This window comes from Manis pentadactyla, chromosome 4 (assembly GCF_030020395.1).
Source record: "Manis pentadactyla isolate mManPen7 chromosome 4, mManPen7.hap1, whole genome shotgun sequence".
NCBI classification, from domain to species: domain Eukaryota; kingdom Metazoa; phylum Chordata; class Mammalia; order Pholidota; family Manidae; genus Manis; species Manis pentadactyla.
This window is the reverse complement of record NC_080022.1, coordinates 146,890,146-146,910,867: the sequence shown is the minus strand read 5'-3', so window position 1 is coordinate 146,910,867 and position 20,722 is coordinate 146,890,146. Positions and strand designations below refer to the sequence as shown.

Sequence of the window (20,722 nt, the reverse complement as noted above, 5' to 3'; positions counted from 1 at the left end):
TGCCCAGAAAGAAATGTTCTGTCTGTCCTCTGAAGCTCTGTGTGCTGAGCCATGCTCGCCCACCTGTGGAGCTGGCAGAGCCCCCTGTCCACCCTCCATCCTCTAGGTGCTGCTTTGTAGATCTAGCCTCTGTGCCCAACATTAACCAGTAGCGGCTCTGTTTAATCAACAACCTGGCCTCCTGCTCTGGGCTAATAATTTGCCAGCAAGCTCAAAATTCCCTGATTATCAATGGTATCTATGTAGAGATATTTTCCAGAGGGCAATTAGTAACTTGTGTGGGGGATAGAGCACTGAGGTAGTTTGGAGATGTGGCTTCTAGTTTCTACTTCATCTGACTCATGACCTTGGGAAAGTTATTTCATGAGTTGTTCCCTATGAAAAGACTGAGACTGTGAATAGACCTTAATTTGGTCTGTTAGAATATAATGAAACAGTCAAAGTAGCTAGATCCTGTTCTCCGAGTCTATTAAAGACTTCTATGATGAAATGGCATCTACTTTCTGATCCGAATCTATTCTCCAGTTCTTACAAAGCCAGACGTCCCAGTTATTAATTCCATTGCAAAGTTGGGAAGGGCCTGCAAGATGGGCATCTCTGAGGCTCTCAGGCTGGGCCTGGGCTGCCCACTGTACACTCCCCACACACAGACACACACACTCTGAGAACCATAATATGGCTGATGAGTCTCACACTGGTTCATTTGTTCCAGCCAGAAACCACCTGTTTTCCTATTTCTTTTGAATCATGGTCAGAGAAGCTGTGCTTAAGGTCTCACAACTAGTATTGATGGGGCTGAAGATGACCCAGATCAGTGCTGCGAAGCAATTCCCACAAAACGTGTGACCCCCTGAAGCACCTCGATCTCACCATGCCTCAAAGAAGGCACAATTGAATGGACCAAAAAAAAAAAGTCCCTGACAAACTTGCAGCATTGAGAAAAAGAATTAGGTTGTCTTCTCTCTGAAAAAGTCAATGCAACCCTTTAGTGTTCATGGATTTCTACTTTTTTTCCTACTTCAAATGAGGCCAATTTAATAAACAAAAGTCAGACAAAATACATTTATTTAATAAACAAAATACATTGGTGAGGGGATACAGGTGTTTCCATAATAACTTGTTCTGGCACATGCTCCCTGCTGTGAGTGGCTCATAAGAATCTGGGTGGGGTATACGGAGAAAGGCTTTAGATCTTTTCACAAATTTCTTAGGATGGAGTTGCCCAAAGGTGATGATGACTCAGGCCACTGCTGAATTCTGTTTTTGCAGTTTTCAGAAAATACCCTATCTAACCAGTTTCTTTTTCCTACGTGCATTATGTGTGTGTGTGTGTGTGTCTGCATATTTGATAAATACACATACACACCAATTCCCCTTTTCATAAAATTTCCCCAAAAGTTAAAAACAAAAAACACAAAACCCAACAGCTAAATACTATGACATCCCAATTAGTAAACACAAAACAAAACGCTTTACAAAAATGAGTAAAATATACCACATGCACTCAGCTTCCACACGGTATTAGCCAAGTGAGGAGGCTGCTGGGGTGATGTCTGTAGTGGCAGCCAGCTCAGCGGAATTGCCATTCTCAGTTATTAAGTTACGTGTAAGACATGTGTGACCCACTGGATGTTTGTGAAGTGACGCTCGTGCTTCTGCTCATGCCCTGTTCGGTCCGTCCCCCGGCAGCTGTCCGCCTCAGAGCCTGAGGGCCATTGCCAACTCCCATACTGCTACCTCGGGGTACCCAAGGCATTGGCGTGGAATGGTGACCTCCATGACTAGGGACCCACCTTGCATTGGATGGCCGCAGGCTTGTGGTGGGCCACCTATGGGATGCCCCGAGTGAGGTCCTGGACCCCCAGTTGGACTGTGAGGCAAATCAGAAGCTCTGGAGGAGCTGTGGCTGAATGCGTCAGAGGAAAGGTTACTAAAACCTAGTCTTTCGCTTTCAGACTTGAAAGCGTTCAATTGTGTTGCTCGACGCTCCAGCAGGCTTTGTATTCGTTCCGTAGATTCATTCTGAAACGTCAGTACCTCTTCTTCTATCTGTTGTGGTTTGGGGGGTGAAGCAAAAAGAAAGCTCATTTATTTTAAAAAATCTATAAACTACAGAAGCAATAATTATTGTGGTTTAAAGTGAATCATAAAATGTCCACTCAGGCTATTTTAAAGGATGTACATTTAAAAATCAAAGAGATGTACTGTAGGAATCATATATAACTTATATTGCTAAAATATATAAAAACAAGTTCTTAAAAGCAAAGGTCTTAACCTCTATTAAAATAATAAATGAAGGCAATTATCATCAATGGCTACTAAATCCACTAGGTAAAAACAATGAAAAAGAAAATGTATAAGGAAAATCTAGCCTTATTAGACATACCATCATGTCACTCTAATAAAATAAATATGGTATTGGTGTAGGAACCAGCAATTAGTAAAACAGAAACAGAATGAAGCTTGTAAGTTTTTAATGCAGAACGAAAGCACTAATTAATTTAATGGGAAAAACAACACAGGCACAAGTGGCCAACCACCTGGAAAAGAATAAAAATGGAACCTCATCTGATACCATATTCCACACAGATCAGAGCATTAAGGGATTAAGAGTGTAAGTGAAGGCACTGAACAAACAAAAACTATAAAGTTTCCATTAGAAAGTTAGGACACTCTATGTACTTAGAAATTAGTGGTTGGGTAGCCATCACAATCAGTTCTGGACAACTCACAGGCTTACAAATACATACAGCTGACTATAAATTTTTTTAATGTGAAAAAATACATAATAAAGTCAATGACAATGGGAAGAAGCTGATGGAGAACTTGTTAATGAATGAGAATACCTGAACCCACTCATCAAATATCACTTCAAAGTGGGACAACTAGACATTATACATCTTTTGATGTGATGCAAAAGGAAGTGTAACACAGTAACCCTTACGAAAATTCCTCACCAAAATTTTTAAAAGGAAAAAAACTTTTTAATATAATCATGCCCCTAGATCTAATTACCAGATTACAGGAAATATAAAGTAAAGAGGAATGCATTAAGTGACACCATGAGGTTGGAATCAGCCAAATCCAAAGGTGAGAATTCCTACAGAGCAAATGACCCAGTCCACAATAATACAAGAAAGGGCAGGGGAGACCGAAAGGCTTAAAAGACAATCAAATGCAATGTCTAGACCGTGTTTGGGCCCCAGTCTAAATAAACCAAGAAGACATTTTTTAGATACAAAGGAAAATTTAAGTATGGACTGAGTATTAGGTAATCTTAAACATTTATTATAATTTTGTTAGTTAACACAGTGGAATTATGACTATGTTAAAGTAAAAGAGTCCTTATTTCCTTATCTGTGTTTGGAGTGAAATGATTCTATGCTGGGATTTGCTTTAAAATATTCCAGATACTCTGCCCCATATTCTGCCCCCCTAAAAAGCTGCATGTGGAGTGGGGAAACACATGAAATATTAGCAAGATACTGGTAACTGTTGAAGTTGGGTAATGAGTATTTGGGGACTTCATTGTACTAATTCTTAATAATTCCACTAATATTTTTGTGTATGTTTGAAAATTTCCATGACACAAAGATTTTTAAAAATAGGAAATAAAGAGTATTTTAAATAAATATTCAATTAGGTTTCAAGATATTTGAGGACTTAAACCAATAGTCATTGTTCTCTACAGAAATCTAGCTCAACGGATATGTTTAATTTTTGTGTATTTTTTTTTTACTAAGTTATCACTGATATACAATCTTATGAAGGTTTCACATGAGCAACATTGTGGTGACAAAATTCACCCATATTATCACGTCCCCTCTTATATGTCATTTTTTAAAGTGCCCTTTATAAAAAACACAATTTAGCATGGAAACACATGCAAATAAAAAACTACCACATAATGTGATCAGAAGTAATAACAGATTTATAAGGTGAAGCAGAAATACAAAGGGATGGAGTAAGTCACTGTATAGGGGAAGAAGAGTAGGGCAAAGAAGTCTTCTCAGAGAGGGTGACAGAGACTGGATTCTGAAGGAAAAGCACAAGTTTACCAGAAGACAAGGGAAGGGAAAGATATTTTCAGCAGAGGGAACATGGGCAAAGGCATGCAAAATGATAAAATGTGTGTGGGGAATTACAAATAGGACTTTGGTAGGGTGAATTTGAAAATTATTAAACTCTAAGTGCTCAAGTGTTACAAAGGTTTAAAGAGGGCATTTCGTAATGAAGGTTGAAAGAGAACTTAGATTAGACACAATGCTTCTTTTAAGGGAAAGGTATTAAATTGTCTGTGGTGACTTCTGAGTGGTGGGATTAAAGACATTTTAATTTCTATTTGTTTCTCTATAATTGCCAAATTTAAAAAAATGTGTATTTGTAAAATAACTTTTCTACTCTTTAATATCTACATATAAAATACCCAATTCATATAGAATTAAATTAATATATCTGCAAGGATTCAAATAACTTCAAATTTTTCTTTTAAATATTTTTCTTTCTTTTCTATTTTAAATTTTCAAAACTCCATTTATTAAGAACATTTAATTCAAAGGACCTAATAAATGATAGGCTTGTACTGAGGATTTAACTAATTTGAATGCCTTGTATATTATTTGAAGGAAACTCATGATAAAAATGTTAAACACATTAATGCTTATCCACTTTTATTCAGTAAGCACAGCTTCAATTTTGTTTTGAATTAGTTTTGTCATTTAAGAAACTCAGAATATTTTTCAATAAAAATTAAAACTAATTAAGAAGGGTGGTTTCACTGAATATAAGACTTCTGAGACTTCTCTCCTAACCTATCTTTTCTGAAATCAAATGTGATATTTTTGTGTGAATACTTTCAGTTTGAAATGTCCTATAAGATATTCCAATTGTCAGTTCTTATTTAAAAACTACCAACCATGTTATTGATACTAAGTGAAATATTCAGGAAAAATTAAAGGAAATGATAAAACAAAGAAAAGCCTATTTATACTTGGAAATACTGCCACTTTTTATGCATGTATGAAATTCACATAGAATTTTAACGTTTATAGTTATGTTGTCATTTTGCTGAAATTTAATGTAAATGAAGCACAAGAAAAGTTGCAGTAAGACCTCATGTGGGCCTCAACTGAGGCTTACTCTGCTGGTGACCTGGAGGACAGTTCTTGGTTCATTTGGAGGCTCAAAGCAATCTTCAAACAGAATTATTATTCATCTAGAAACAACTAACATTCTCTCTGGTTCCACCTCTATTTTCAGATGACTGTTTCTTATCTGTACAATCAGTAAGCACAAAGTACAGAAAATATAGATGTTACGATGTTTACAAATCATACCATGGGTGTATCACGGCCTTGGGAGTAACCAACTGGCTGACCCCAAACTGCTTTATATTCATGCACTTCACTTGAAATGTAAACATGAGCCCTAAAAATCAAGTAGCAACTCAAAGCACTGTAGATTTATTCCACTGTTTCTTTTATTATTTTTAATACTAAATGACCTTATGCATGTCCATTATCAAAATAATGTAAACCATCACAACCAGTCTCCTATATTAATATAGCCACTATAAGCATTAGTTCAATTCACTTTAAGTGTGATTTGTCTTTATTTTATTCAACACCTCATAAGCATTTTCCCCATTATTACTATCTTTGTAGCCATCATTTAAATGGTTGAGTAAGATTTTAAGTGGCTTGGTCATGAGCACTTAATTATTTTATATGGTTAGGTGTTTTAAACCATTATAAATGATGCTATAATTAACATATTTATGCATATTGCTTTTACTGTATTCAGGATTTCTTTTCTCTAAATTCTTTGCTTAACATTTTCAAAGATCAATACATACTTCCAAATTGCTTTCCAAAATGCACTAACAATGTATGAGAGTTCCACTGCACTTCTGGCAATGCTATCAGCTCTATGCCAACATTTTACCTGGTTTTGTAGAACATAAAGGCCTTAGTTCATATATTGAAATAAGACTACACCTAAGATACTTATTAGCACTCTTTAACTGAGCCACTAGGTGGAGCTACAAATACAAATAAAACTACCAATATTTCTCTCTCAACACTGTTACAGAAATAGTATAGGTTTTTCTTTTAGTGATAATTTTGAAGCATAAGAGATGGAACTTTAGATTAAATTTCAAATATGCAAGTTGAAATCAGGCAGATTTATGAATTCTGTACATGGGACAACTACATTTTTCTAAAAATTTATATGTGTTTCAATCTGCCCATCTTGAACGAGAAACATAATTGAGATCAATTTCAGAGGCAAGTAACTGTCAAAGGAGCCAGTAATAAAGACAGCTGAGCCAGCGAAATAGCAACACCTTAAGACCATATTTTCTTAATATAAATGAGGTATTCTACTTTTATCACAAGAACTGTAGAAAACAGAGGAAAATCTATGGGCCAATTAATAGTCCAGAAGCAATGACAATTTTTAATAGACAGAACCCTTAGGCACATGGTAACTTACAAGGGACCAATGCACCTAAGACCATACCAGCTGCTGAGAACTTATGGCTCAGGAATTCTGGAACATAACATTCAATCCTGGATACAACTGATATTCTACTACTACTCAAAACAAATGTCTTTCCTCTCTTTCTTTCTCTAAATCTTCTGCCCATTATTCTTTCTCCAAACACACACAGACATAGAGCCTCAGTACCTTAAAAGATACAAGTGAATTTAGGGATTCTTGTTCTAATGTATATGACAGAATAAGTAAAAAAAAATAAAGATACATCTAGAAATAATATTTTCAGCCTAACTCTTCATCTGTGTAAAACTGGTTTTACCTTGTTTTCTAGTAATCTACCAATCTGTACAGTGCCAGACCAAGGATGAATGAATAAAGTATATTCCTAATCCTTATTCCTTGTCTCTCCCAAGCAATTACTAAAGTTTTTTCCTTTACTATCCAACTTTTTCTCCAATTTATTTAGGTAAGAACAAAAGTTTTTTGATTACTGCTTCAATTTACTTGCTCGTAATTGGTTTGTTTAAATTTTGTGTTTCTTCCTTTGTCAGTCTTGGAAGGTTGTATTTTTCTCAGAAGTTGTCCATTTCTTCTAGGAATCCATATGTTAGCATATAGGTTTTCATAGTATTCTCTAATAATTCTTTGTATTTCTGTGGTGTCTGTCGTGATTTCTCCTTTCTCATTTCTGATTCTGTTGATGTGTGTTGATTCTCTTTTTCTCTTAATAAGTTTGGCTAGAGGCTTATCTATTTTGTTTATTTTCTCAAAGAACCAGCTCTTGGTTTCATTGATTTTTTCTATTGTTTAATTCTTCTCAATTTTATTTATGTCTTCTCTGATCTTTATTATGTCCCTCCTTTTACTGACTTTAGGCCTCATTTGTTCTTCTTTTTCCAATTTCAATAATTGTGAAATTAGACTATTCATTTGGGATTGTTCTTCCTTCCTTAAGTATGCCTGGATTGCTATATACTTTTCTTTGCTGTGTCCCACAGAAGTTGGGGCTTTGTGTTGTTGTTGTCATTTGTTTCCATATATTCCTTGATCTCTATTTTAATTTGTTCGTTGACCCATTGATTATTTAGGAGCATGTTGTTAAGCCTTCATGTGTTTGTGAGCCTTTTTGTTTTCTTTGTACAATTTATTTCTAGTTTTATACCTTTGTGGTCTGGGAAGTTGGTTGGTAGAATTTCAATCTTTTTGAATTTACTGAGGCACATTTTGCGGCCTAGTGTGTAGTCTATTCTGGAGAATGTTCCATGTGCCCTTGAGAAGAATGTGTATCCTGTTGCTTTTGGATGTAGAGTTCTACAGATGTCTATTAGGTCCATCTGGTCTAGTGTGTTGTTCAGTGCCTCTGTGTCCTTACCTATTTTCTGTCCGGTGGATCCATCCTTTGGAGTGAGTGGCGTGTTGAAGTCTCCTAAAATGAATGCATTGCATTCTATTTCCTCCTTTAGTTCTGTTAGTATTTGTTTCACATATGTTGGTGCTCCTGTGTTGGGTGCATATATATTTATAATGGTTATATCCTCTTGTTGGACTGAGCCCTTTATCATTATGTAATGTCCTTCTTTATCTCTTGTTACTTTCTTTGTTTTGAAATCTATTTTGTCTGATACTAGTACTGCAACACCTGCTTTTTTCCCCCTGTTGTTTGCATGAAATATCTTTTTCCATCCCTTGACATTTAGTCTGTGCATGTCTTTGGGTCTGAGGTGCGTCTCTTGTAAGCAGCATATAGATGGGTCTTGCTTTTTATCCATTCTATTACTCTGTGTCTTTTGATTGGTGCATACAGTCCATTTACATGTAGGGTGATTATTGAAAGATATGTACTTATTGCCATTGCTGGCTTTACATTCATGGTTACTAAAGGTTCAAGGTTAGCTTCTTTGGTATCTTACTGTCTAACTTAACTCGCTTATTGAGCTGTTATAAACACTGTCTGGTGATTCTTTATTTCTCTCCCTTCTTATTCCTCCTCCTCCATTCTTTATATGTTGGTTGTTTTATTCTGTGCTCTTTTGTGTTTCCTCTGGTGACATCTATTTAGTCTTAGGAGTGCTCCCACCTAGAGCAGTCCCTCTAAAATACCTGTAGAGGTGGTTTGTGGGAGGCAAATGCACTCCACTTTTGCTTGTCTGGGAATTGTTTAATCCCTCCTTCATATTTAAATGATAATTGTGCTGGATACACAGTATTCTTGGTTCAAGGCCCTTCTGTTTCATTGCATTAAATATATCATGCCATTCTCTTCTGGCCTGTAAGGTTTCTGTTGAGAAGTCTGATGATAGCCTGATGGGTTTTCCTTTGTAGGTGACCTTTTTCCTCTCTCTAGCTGCCTTTAAAACTCTGTCCTTGTCCTTGATCTTTGCCATTTTAATTATTATGTGTCTTGGTGTTGTCCTCTTTGGGTCCCTTCTATTGGGAGTTCAGTGTGCTTCTGTAGTCTGAGCAACTATTTCCTATCCCAGTTTGGGGAAGTTTTTAGCAATTATTTCTTCAAAGACACTTTCTATCCCTTTTTCTCTCTTCTTCTTCTTCTGGTACCCCTATAATGTGGATATTGTTCCTTTTGGTTGGTCACACAGTTCTCTTAATATTCTTTCATTCCTGGAGATCCTTTTATCTCTCTCTGTGTCAGCTTCTCTGCATTCCTGTTCTCTGATTTCTATTCCATTAATGACCTCTTGCACGTCATCTGCTCTTAAGTCCTTCCAGAGATTGTTTCATTTCTGTAATCTCCCTCCAGACTTTATCCCTTAGCTCTTGCATATTTCTCTGAAGATCCGTCCGCATGGTTATGACCTTTATTTTGAATTCATTTTCAGGAAGATTGGTTAGGTTTACTCCTTCTCAGGGGTTGTCTCTGTTAGTTTGGTCTGGATCAAATTCTTCTGCTTTTTCATGGCGATAGAGGTAGTTGTGTGGAGCTGGCGCATGTGATGGCTGGGAGAACGTCCCTTCTTGCTGGTTTGTGGCCCTCCTCTCCTGGGAGAACAGTGACCCCTAGTGGCTTGTGCTGGGCAGCTGCTCGAAGACGGGGTGTCTGATTCTTGCTGAGCCGCTGTGGATGAAGCTCTTCCCAGTTGCTCTGAGCATGGCCAATGCCTCTATGGTGGAGTCGCGCCAGAGGGGGAACGGGCCGGAGGCTGTTTATCACAATGAGGGGCCTCCGAGCTGCGCTGCTGCGCAGGTGGTTGGGGCACCTGGAGTTCCCTGGGATTCCCAGTTACTGGGCCGATTGTGCTGGGGCGCTTCCATCCAGCTGTGAAGCCCCTGTCCCTTTAAGATTTTCAAAGGGCACTCGCTTTTCTTTGTCCCAGGGGTGCCAGCAGTGGGGACCCACTCACAGGTCTTCCTGTCCTGTTTCCCTAGCATCCAGCACACCACACACTGTGTGTCTGTGCTGCGGTGCAGATGGCTGGGGCTGGCTATTTAGCAGTCCTGGGCTCCCTCTCCCTCCCCGCTCTGACTCCTCTCCTCCTGCCAGGAGCTGGGGTGAGGGGCGCTCGGGTCGCACATGGCTGTAGCGTGTATCTCACTCCCTTTGTGAGACACTGGGTTCTCGCAGGTTGTGGATGTAGTCTGGCTTTTGCCCTGTGTCTTCTGGTCTCTCTTTTAGGAATAGTTGTATTTGTTGTATTTTCAATAATATATATGGTTTTGACTGGAACAAATAGTTCAAAAATTCATATGGAACTACCAAATACCCCAAATAGCCAAAGCAATCCTGAGAAGGAAAAGTAAAGTCGGGGGTATCTTGCTCCCCAACTTCAAGCTCTACTACAAAGCCACAGTAATCAAGACAATTTGGTACTGCCACAAGAACAGAGCCACAGACCAGTGGAACAGAATAGAGACTCCAAACATTAACCCAAATATATATGGTCAATTAATATATGATAAAGGAGCCATGGACATACAATGGGGAAATGACAGTCTCTTCAACAGCTGGTGTTGGCAAAACTGGACAGGTACATATAAGAGAATGAAACTGGATCATTGTCTAACCCCATACACAAAAGTAAATTTGAAGTGGATCAAAGATCTGAATGTAAGTCATGAAACTATAAAACTCTCAGAAAAAAACAAAGGCAAAAATCTCTTGGACATAAACATGAGCGACTTCTTTATGAACATATCTCCCCAGGCAAGGGAAACAAAAGCAAAACTGAACAGGTGGGACTATATCAAGCTGAAAAGCTTCTGTACAGCAAAGGACACCATCAATAGATTGAAAAGGTACCCTACAGTATGGGAGAATATATTCATAAATGAGAGATCCGATAAAGGGTTGACATCCAAATATAAAGAGCTCACATGCCTCAAGAAAAAAAAGCAAATAATCCAATTAAAAATGGGCAGAGGAGCTGAATAAACAGTTCTCTAAAGAAGAAATTCAGATGGCCAACAGACACATGAAAAGATGTTCCACATCGCTTGTCATCAGAGAAATGCAAATTAAAACCACAATGAGATATCACCTCACACCAGTAAGGAATATCACCATCCAAAAGACAAACAACAACAAATGTTGGCGAGGTTGCGGAGTAAGGGGAACCCTCCTACACTGCTGGTGGGAATTTAAATTAGTTCAAGCATTGTGGAAGGCAGTATGGAGGGTTCCTCGAAATGCTTAAAATAGAAATACCGTTTGACCCAGCAGTTCCACTCCTAGGAATTTACCCTAAGAATGCAGCAGCCCAGTTTGAAAAAGACAGATGCACCCCTATGTTATCGCAGCACTATTTACAACAGCCAGGAAATGGAAGCAACCTAAGTGTCCATCAGTAGTTGAATGGATAAAGAAGAGGTGGTACATATACACAATGGAATATTATTCAGCCATAGGAAGAAAACAAATCCTACCATTTGCAACAACATGGGTGGAGCTAGAGGGTATTATGCTCAGTGAAATAAGCCAGGCAGAGAAATACAAGTACCAAATGATTTCACTCATATGTGGAGTATAAGAACAAAGAAAAACTGAAGGAACAAAACAGCAGAATCACAGAACCCAAGAATGGACTAACAGTTACCAAAGGGAAAGGGACTGGGGAGGATGGCTGGCAAGGGAGGGTAAGGGTGGGGAAAAGAAAGGGAGCATTACAATTAGTATGTATAATATGGGGGGGTACAGGGCAGGCTCTACAACACAGAGAAGACAAGTAGTGATTTTACAGCATCTTACTACGCTGATGGACAGTGACTGTGAAGGTGCCTGTGGGGGGGACTTGGTGAAGGGGGGATCCTAGTAAACATAATGTTCTTCATGTAATTGTAGATTAATGATACCAAATATGTATGTGTATATATATATATATATATATATATATATATATGGTTTTGGGAGGAGATTTCCACTGCTCTACTCATGCCGCCATCTTGACTCCACCTCCCCACAATTACTTTTTTCTATTACTTATACCTGTTGTTGTATGAGTGCCCTGCGGTAGGAGACCCTCTGTTCAAGCTCCCGAAGCTCTCGATCATCTTGTGCCTCAGCCTGCAGCTTGATTTTGCTGTGATATGCATTCAGCAGCTCCAGTTTCTGCTGCAGCTGCATTTTCAAAACCTGGCACTCTGCCTCCTGTGCTTCATCCAAATGCAGCTGAAAGAGAGAAAGAAAACAGATATATCCTCCTATGAGCTATGAGCTATCTTTTCATGACGTCTGGAAAGGAGGAGGTGTAAGTTAAGACAGACTACTCTTCTATAGGGCACAGCTGTTCTCGCTTACATCTTGGAGTAAACATCTCCGAAAAAAGGAAAACATAGTACCAATGATGGCATTATAAGGATAAAGCTATCATAAGCTACTTGGATGATGCCTAAATAATCATTATTTTTTTAAAGAAAAATATAGATTCTGATTGATATAAGACTCTGAATCTTTTCTCTCCAGTGGAAATAACTATAGAACAGGGACAAGCATGCTACAGCTTATGGGCCAAATCTGAACAGCTACCTGATTTTTGTTTTTGTTTTTCAACAGCCCACTAATTAGGAATGGTTTTTACAATCTGAAATGGACATATTTTAAATGGCAATGTAAATACCCACATAATAACCCCAATTTTTCCTCCTGGCCCACAAAGCCTAAAATATTTACTATCTGGCCAATTAAGAAAATATCCGTAAACTTAACATAGCAGATATTTTGTATCTGCACTCAAATGGAACCACCTGGATTCCCAATCAAGTACTACTTTTCAAACTCTGCTTAACAAAGCTGCTTCTCCAATCTTGATATGCTGCTGGTATCTGTACTAAACCCCTGCAAGGCACCAGCAGAGAGCCTATGGAGAACCTCATGTCCAAGTGTATCAAAGAGGATTATATATACATCATGCATATTTCCAAGCAATGCTGAGAACAAGAAGAATATGGACCAGCAGCACTATTTCCCAAGATGCCGCAGGATTTTCATTTCCACCTTAATATTTTAATTGTTGGGATTTTATTAATGTGGTGGAAGGAAAGGGGCACTATATTTGTTTTGCCTAAGTAAAATAAACTTACGGCTTGAGTGGAGAGCATTTCACGAATGCTGTGGTCACACTGCTCAGCTAAGATGGCTAACTTCCGGGTCTGCTCCTCCTTAAGCCGTTTCAGAACAGCTTTGCGCTCACTCTTTGGTGTAGATTCCCGTAAGAGTTTTCTTAAAGCTTTGTACTGTCTGGTTTGGATTTTACAGGTGTCCTGGAACTGCTTTTTGATTTGGAGTTTTTTAGACTGTAAAGAAAAGAAGCAAGACATATAATTTTTAACATATGGCATTTGGTATAGCTTATGCTTACATGAAAAGGCTAGAATAGAAAAGAAGAGGAAACAAAAACTCAGATCATAAGGTGACAGGTACCTCTATACTTGGGTCAAACCATTGGATTCCTTGCAATTTTATAACAAACTCTAAAACATAAGAATACCAAGAACTTCATTTATCATAGTACTTCAGGCAACATTTATTTTGTTTTTAATTTAGTGAAGTGAGTAAATATTAAAATTACCTTTGATAACTGTGTATATAGATGGCAGAAAATTATATTTCTTTTCATGCACTTAGTATATATAAAATAATTTTACTGGCCAGTCAGTATTTTATCAGATCTCTGAAGCAGAAAATAAGTATATTTACTCTGTTCCTTGTCTAAGACATTTTGCTCCAATTTCTTTTAATGACAATCTCAACTGTAAATATAGTCTGTGATGGACCCCATAAAAGTAGGGCACTAGTAACTGACTGATACTGTTATTACAATTGTCTTTTCCTTATGATACTGAACTAGGTAGAAACTACTTCATAAGGGTTTACTCTTTAGCACCATGAGCAAAAACCTGAAAGTTAACTAATCTTTCAAAGGTCAAAGAAAAGTTATGAGGCAAGGGAAGGGACAACAACCCTTCTTGCGGTAATGATAACAGACATGAACTACATAAGCAGTTTTGAGATAAAATAATTTGGGTTCAGAAACAGAAAAACTCTGGCTTTAAATCACAGGTTAATTTTTCTGTGAACTCAAGTTTTAACAAAACTTAGTAAGATGAGATATATTTTATAAGGTATATCCCTCAAGCCTACAAGTAACAACACTCATTTACTACACAAAGGCAGAACCTATAGTTGAAATTATTTCCCTCAATATATATATTGCCAGATATTGAATGGTTGAGTCAGTGTGCAGATGCATGTATGACCAAACACTCTTGTCAAGGAAATAGTTCACACTCTTTGCTCCAATACTACAAAATCAAATATATATCCTTTTCTGCATTTTACACCAATTGAGGTACTAAGCCATAGTTATGTACCTTTATTCTGTGAAGGGTCAAGAAATGTCTAGCTAGAAAGACAAACTCTTGGTTTAGTTGGCTTAGCACTGCTCTTAAATACTGCCCTTGGTTAATAAAATTCCTCCAAGTTAGGAATGGAACAATGAAATTTAGAATTCTCTTCTGACTTTGTGTAACAGACTCCATTCTTTAAAAAACTTTTAAATATTCAAATATTTTTGCCAAGAAAACTATAGTACTCCGTATCGCTAGCTAATGACAAAAAGGAATGCCCTGAAAATTTTTTTTAACAAGATTAATACTTATACCAAGAATTAACTACATCCCACAATGTTTCACTCAAGTGAAAGCAGGATAAACGTGTTCCAGTTGTTTCTTAATCACTTAATACTGACAAAACATCACCTGATGGCAGATGAAGAAATGGCAGATAGACAATAGGTGTTTACCCAAGTCATTCCACAGAAATGGTGCCCAGTGTCTACAAATACTGTCAGCTTATCTAAGTGTGCACACTGACGTCCTCCTATCCCCCTTAAAGTCTTGGAGAAAGCTGGAATAGTTGCCACTATTGCAGTTGAGCTATTACTTAGTAAATAAAAATTTACCTAAAAAAATTGCAACTGTTACTTACATAAATGAAATGACCTGGTGTTAAAATAGAGTCTGTTTTCTCCACAAAGGGACTAGGGTTACCAAAGGGAAGGGATTGGGGATCGTGGGTGGGGAGGGAGGGAGAAGGGGATTAAAGGGCACTATAATTAGCACTCACAATATAGGTGGGTCATGGGGAAGGCAGTACAGCACGGAGAAGACAAGTAATGACTCTGTAGTGTCTTACTACGCTGATGGACAGTGACTGCAGTGGGGTTGGAGGGTGATAGTATGAGTGAATTGATAGTATGAGTGAATGTTGAAACCACAATGTGCTCTTGTGAAACCTTCATAAGATTATTTATCAATGATACCTTAATTTAAAGAAAAAGAGTCTGTTTTGTTCAAATTGTGTAAGTAGGTAGATATATACAACTAAGAGGAACATGGTGATTTTCTTTCCCACTAAAGGTAACAGAAGAATTTCTTTAATGGAAAATCTTGAGCTTAATTATCACGAGAAGGAGGTTTTCTATCCAAGGTCTGACTATGATTGTGAAACATTATTTTTCCCCTTGATTTTTTAATAGTATCTGTGAGAATAAGACTAGTGTTGTACAAGCTTTCAAACTGAGAAGGCTGTAACAACAGGGAAAAAAAGGAAGGGTTAAACAGCAAACAACTAACCTATGCCAAGCCCCAGAGAAATGAAGTCATATCAGATTTGTGGTCTGACCAAAGAAAACCAGGAAGCTTTCAGTGTGGTATACTTCTGGGTGCTGCTCACTTTAAAATTGTAATTAATTTTATAGACATGCTTTAAATATCTTTTGGTGGGAAACTGTACTGTGTAGCTACTACAAAGACAAAATAAATCTGGACAATCATTAAGAATTCTGATTTTCATAAGCATTAACTAATAATGGTTATGTGGGTAGTCAACATATGAGCCACTCTGGAAGCGATGTTCATTAGCTGTTTTGAAGATACAGCAAAGTAACATTTTACTTAGATTCACAAGGAAAGGGTGAATCTTAGCTTTGCTTCTGTATTTTGTTCAGGACAACCTGTATGAATGGAGCTGAATAGGAATCAGAGATACCTCTGATTTTGCTTCTGGTTTTGACACAGATTACTTCTGTGAGTGAAGTTCACTTCACTTCAGGACAGTTATTCAGGTAAGTGTTGTTACATGATAGTTCTATAATTAAATTGTCAAAGAGTTTGAAAAAGGGGGTAAAGAAGATACTGTGGGATCTGGGCCTTATTGGATGTAAATAAAAGTTTAAAATGTGCAGACTTGTACAGATTAATTGACGTACTACTATGGATGACAACATATATAGTGGGTTGTTTCAGTTTTTTGTTTATTAAGATGCATGTGATTAAACTTCACATATTTATTACAAGTTATAAAATTTGAAAATTCCTTGGAATTGTTAACTCTGGTTAATTTTGGTAGAGGGGCCTGGACCAGGTGGCTTAAAGGACAAGGAGAGGGAAACCTTTAACTTTATAATAAATACACTTCGGCATCTTTTGAATTTTGTATCCTATGAATAAATTCGTCTGTGCAAAGCAAATACAAAATTTAAAGTCCTTAGAAATTATATATCACCAACACTTGTCTTTCCTTATTTGTCTACAAGAGGGCATATAATAATAGCTTGCTTCACTCTGATGTGCTAATTAAAAAAATACACTCCAACTACACATGCCCTGGTCTTACCTATGCTACCAAGCACAGAAAGAATGGGAGTAACAATGTGATAATTCCACTATTCTTCTTAGGATGAGTATAGACAATGAAGGGAGAGGGAGTAAAAAGGCATTTTTCATTCACTGGTTTCTGTACTAATCAAGAACTTACTGCCTCTTTTGGATACAAATCACATTCAGAGGAAATAAGATCCCAAAACTATAGAACTTGGAACAACAGAGAGAAGCCAACAGGTTAGTATGTTGATATATAGTTGTAGTATCAACATTGGACATCTGGGTACAGTTAAAATAAGAATTTTGAATCTCATTTATGGCACTTTCTGCAGTGAAAATGTTCTGGCCATTTTTTGGTACTCTGCTGAGAAATACATAAGCAGAAATCTGTAGCTACAGACCCTCTACATCAAAACTAACCAAGCATGCTTAAAATGAAAAGAAAAAAAGCTTATTCAATTTCTTTATGGCAGACATCTGGCTCAGACTTTTAGTGTTTACATGATGCCTTTTATCTGTTCTCCTTTGTCAAGAAGCTTAGGCTAAAGTTACCTTTAGACTCTTAGACTGTTGTTGAACCTCCATGGCATGCTTTCGCCTTAGTCCTTGTTCTCTCCGTTTATTATGCTCCAGCTGGTTAGTGAGCTCGGCTTGATGCTGCAGTCTGATCAGCTCAGAGCGCATCTTCTGCCTTGTGTTGAGCTGGCGGAACTCCAGTTCTTGCATGGATTCGTGATGTCGCAGTAGCGTTGCATGCTCCAAGTCCATTTGAGTCTGCCTCTTATTTAACTCCTAATTCATAACAAAAGACAAAGGCATAATTTACTGATGTACAGTGCCAGGCGAAAAAAATCCTAAGAAGCAGAATAACCAGGATATAGATGTAATCCTCTGATTTAATAATGACTGCACAGTAAGTATTAGGGTTTTATTACTGTAACTGTAGAAAATGGGTAATTGGTAGCATAATTTCCTTATCTGTTCATTAGCTATTTATACTATTTTTAGCAATAAGCTTAAGATATATCAAATCTGTCCCAAGAGACTTAATGTCCTTTCCACTCTCTTTCATTTATGTTTCCTAATTTTGTATTTGAAGAGGACTTCTAAGTCATCCTTTGAATTTCTTCAGTGTATACATTCAATTCTATTACATGCAGTATACCCAGTATAGTGTAGTGGTTAAGAACACAAGACTCTAATAACAATGAAGCAAAACTGAAGGAACAAAATGGCAGCAGACTCAGACTCCAAGAATGAACTGGTGGTTACCAAAGGGGAGGGGTGTGGGAGGGTGGGTGGGGAGGGAGGGAGAAGGGGACTGAGGGGTATTATGTTTAGTACACATGGTGTGGGGGATCACGGGGAGAACAGTGTTTCACAGAGAAGGGACATAGTGGATCTCTGGCAACTTGCTGCCCTGATGGACAGTGACTGCATTGGGGTATGGGTGGGGACTTGACAATATGGGTAAATGTAGTAACCACATTGTTTTTTCACGTGAAACCTTCATAAGAGTGTATATAAATCATACCTTAACAAAATATTAACAAACAAACAAACAAACAAAAAAGAACACAAGACTCTAGGGCTAGACTGCCTGCTTTCTAAACCCTGGCTCTGCTACCAACTAGCAGTGAGTCCTTGGGTTAATTACTTAAACTCTCTGTGCTTCAATTTCATCACTTCTCAAATGGAGACCATAACATAGCTGTTTCATAAAATTAACATGAGGCTGAAATGAATTCATAAGTGGAAAGCTCTCAGAATACCTACCTCATGATCAGTAAATGTTACAACAATTTTTTCAGTTTAAAAAGATCAAATATACAACACACACACATACACTCACACACACTCTCTCTTTTTCTCTGTCGAAGGAAGCCAGACTTGGCCCTTTCGCCTCTGCTGCCCCTTCTCCAGGGGCCAACATTTGGTGCATATGTTTCCCAACCTTCCCCATGCTGTCATGACACAACTATTGCATGAAAACATATAGTTTTAAAATTGAATAAAAAAATATATTATAGGTATATAATATGCTTTCTTTACCGAAAAATATAATGGACAAATATCCAGATCAGATCAGGACATACAGATCTTTCTTTTAAGTTTTATAGTAAGCTTCTGCTTTGTGATGCCATAGTTGTTCCATTTTTTGCTTATGACAAATTTTCAATAAACATCTACACATGATACACCACATGATTATGTTATTATTTCTTTAGGATAGAATTTGAGAAGTGGATTTGATGGATAGAAGATACATGCAAATTAAATTGTAAAAGCTGCTGAATTATGCTCCAAAATGGCAGTAGCAATTTATACTCTTCCCAACGTTGCCCACTTTCCCGTGCCACTACTAGGACTTACCAATTTTGTAGACTGATCTTATTGAATTGATTCAATTGTTTTAATTTGAATTTCTTTAATTAGTGAATTTGAATAATTAACTTATATTTGAAGTTTAAGCCATTCTTGGAAAGAAATTGATCTTTGCTCATAGGTATACCTGATAATGAGAACCATTGTTTTCATTGGCATAAGTTTCTACATATGCCCAATGAATAATTTCATGATTATAAAAATATGTTAAATGGTAGTATATATCTTCATGGCACCCATTTTGGATGAAAAGACATAAATTATCCAATTAATTTTCTCACATTTAAAAATTAATACTTCTTTCACTCATGGATTTGATATTTATTAAATATTTACTTAATACATATTTATTGAATACCTGTTATGGGCCAGCCACTAGGTATAAGGCCTGGAGATATCTATCCACTGGATATAAAGCCCTGAACAGAACCTGGGACTTCATATAATTTCCATTCTCCTTGGGGAGAGAGAGATCCCCCGAAAAAAGTGTGCATGTGTGTGTGTGTGTGTGTGTGTGTGTGTGTGTGTGTGTGTGTGAGAAAGAGAGAGAGAGAGAGAGAGAGAGAGAGAGAGGAGTGCAAGAATATTTAAAGAAGGAGAAGGATTTGGTGATCAGAATTGGGGAGATATGAAGTGAGGGAGAAGGTGAACCGTGTGGGTTGGGTTTCCAGGGAAGAAGGACTTAGGCAAAGGGAAGCAGAAGCGCTCTCAGGCCTTGAGGGTGGGATGTGACTGACATCTTTTCTGGAAGATTCTGATTTCACACCAGTTAAACATACCTCCATGACGAGGTCCTGCTCCAAGTTACAGCGCCCAAGGAATATCTTTCTTTGGAAGCGACGGCATTGCAGCCCTAGGCACTGTCTCTGATGTTGAAGAAGATCAGTCTTTTCCGCGGCTTGGAGATGCTGGATGTTCTCTATCTGCTTTGACAGCCATTCCTGTTTTTCTTTCCTTGGGGCGCTCCGGCTTTCATTCAGCGCCTGGCAAGATAAAAAACAACTGAGTTCAAAATACATAAAAATTAACTACATGAATATATTATTTGGCAGCTGGTAATCTTCAGTAAAAGTACTTAATTTGTGCCCTCTCTCAAGGGCAGGCAGGGCGATGACCTTAAGGAGGTAGGTAGTATTTTTCCATTTCTTGAGTTATCCATGAAGTAGGACAAGAAAAGAGAAAACATACACTAGAAAACATGCATACTTTTTAGCTTTGCACAGCCATATTTATGATGGCTCGTAGCTTTGAAAGCACACAATGATTGGTGAATGAAGTAAAGCATCTTTCTTTAAATCCCTCCCCAAAAGGGGAAGAAGGCAGTGCTTTCAAGTAAAAATCACACACGAATTAAAATCAAGGTTAAAATATAGTTATGTCTCACTTCTTGATTTTCAACAATAGAAATGCTAAGTTTTTGGCAAAGTTAAGGATGGGTTCAGTATAAAAGACTTTGGAAATTAAATGGAAAATCAAGAAAACTATAGGAAAATAGAGACCTTTTAGAATGGATTTAATATTCAGCACTATAACCACGGTACAAGGCAAGACCAATGTTTTTCTACAGCATTTTAAATATCATCTCACAAACTACCTAAAAAAATTTTATTTATACTGGACAAGATGAGAATGTTGACAATACGTTCAATGATACAAACCCGAGGATGCTAATTAATACTAGTATATTTCAACCTAAAATGCATCAACCTTGTAGAGAATATAA

The 20,722-nt window shown here is 37.4% G+C and overlaps 1 protein-coding gene across 1 annotated transcript in view; it reads right to left on the bottom strand.

Annotated features, from left to right (window-relative positions):
- Positions 1–954: 954 nt before the first annotated feature.
- LOC130683240 (serine/threonine-protein kinase TAO1-like) overlaps positions 955–20,722 on the bottom strand; it is a 58,032-nt gene continuing 38,264 nt past the window's right edge. The window contains 6 exon segments of the mRNA XM_057499500.1: positions 955–1,786; positions 1,789–2,049; positions 11,939–12,121; positions 13,033–13,245; positions 17,167–17,406; positions 19,779–19,982. Of these exon segments, the coding sequence (XP_057355483.1) occupies positions 1,601–1,786; positions 1,789–2,049; positions 11,939–12,121; positions 13,033–13,245; positions 17,167–17,406; positions 19,779–19,982 (1,287 nt within the window). The 3' untranslated portion in view covers positions 955–1,600.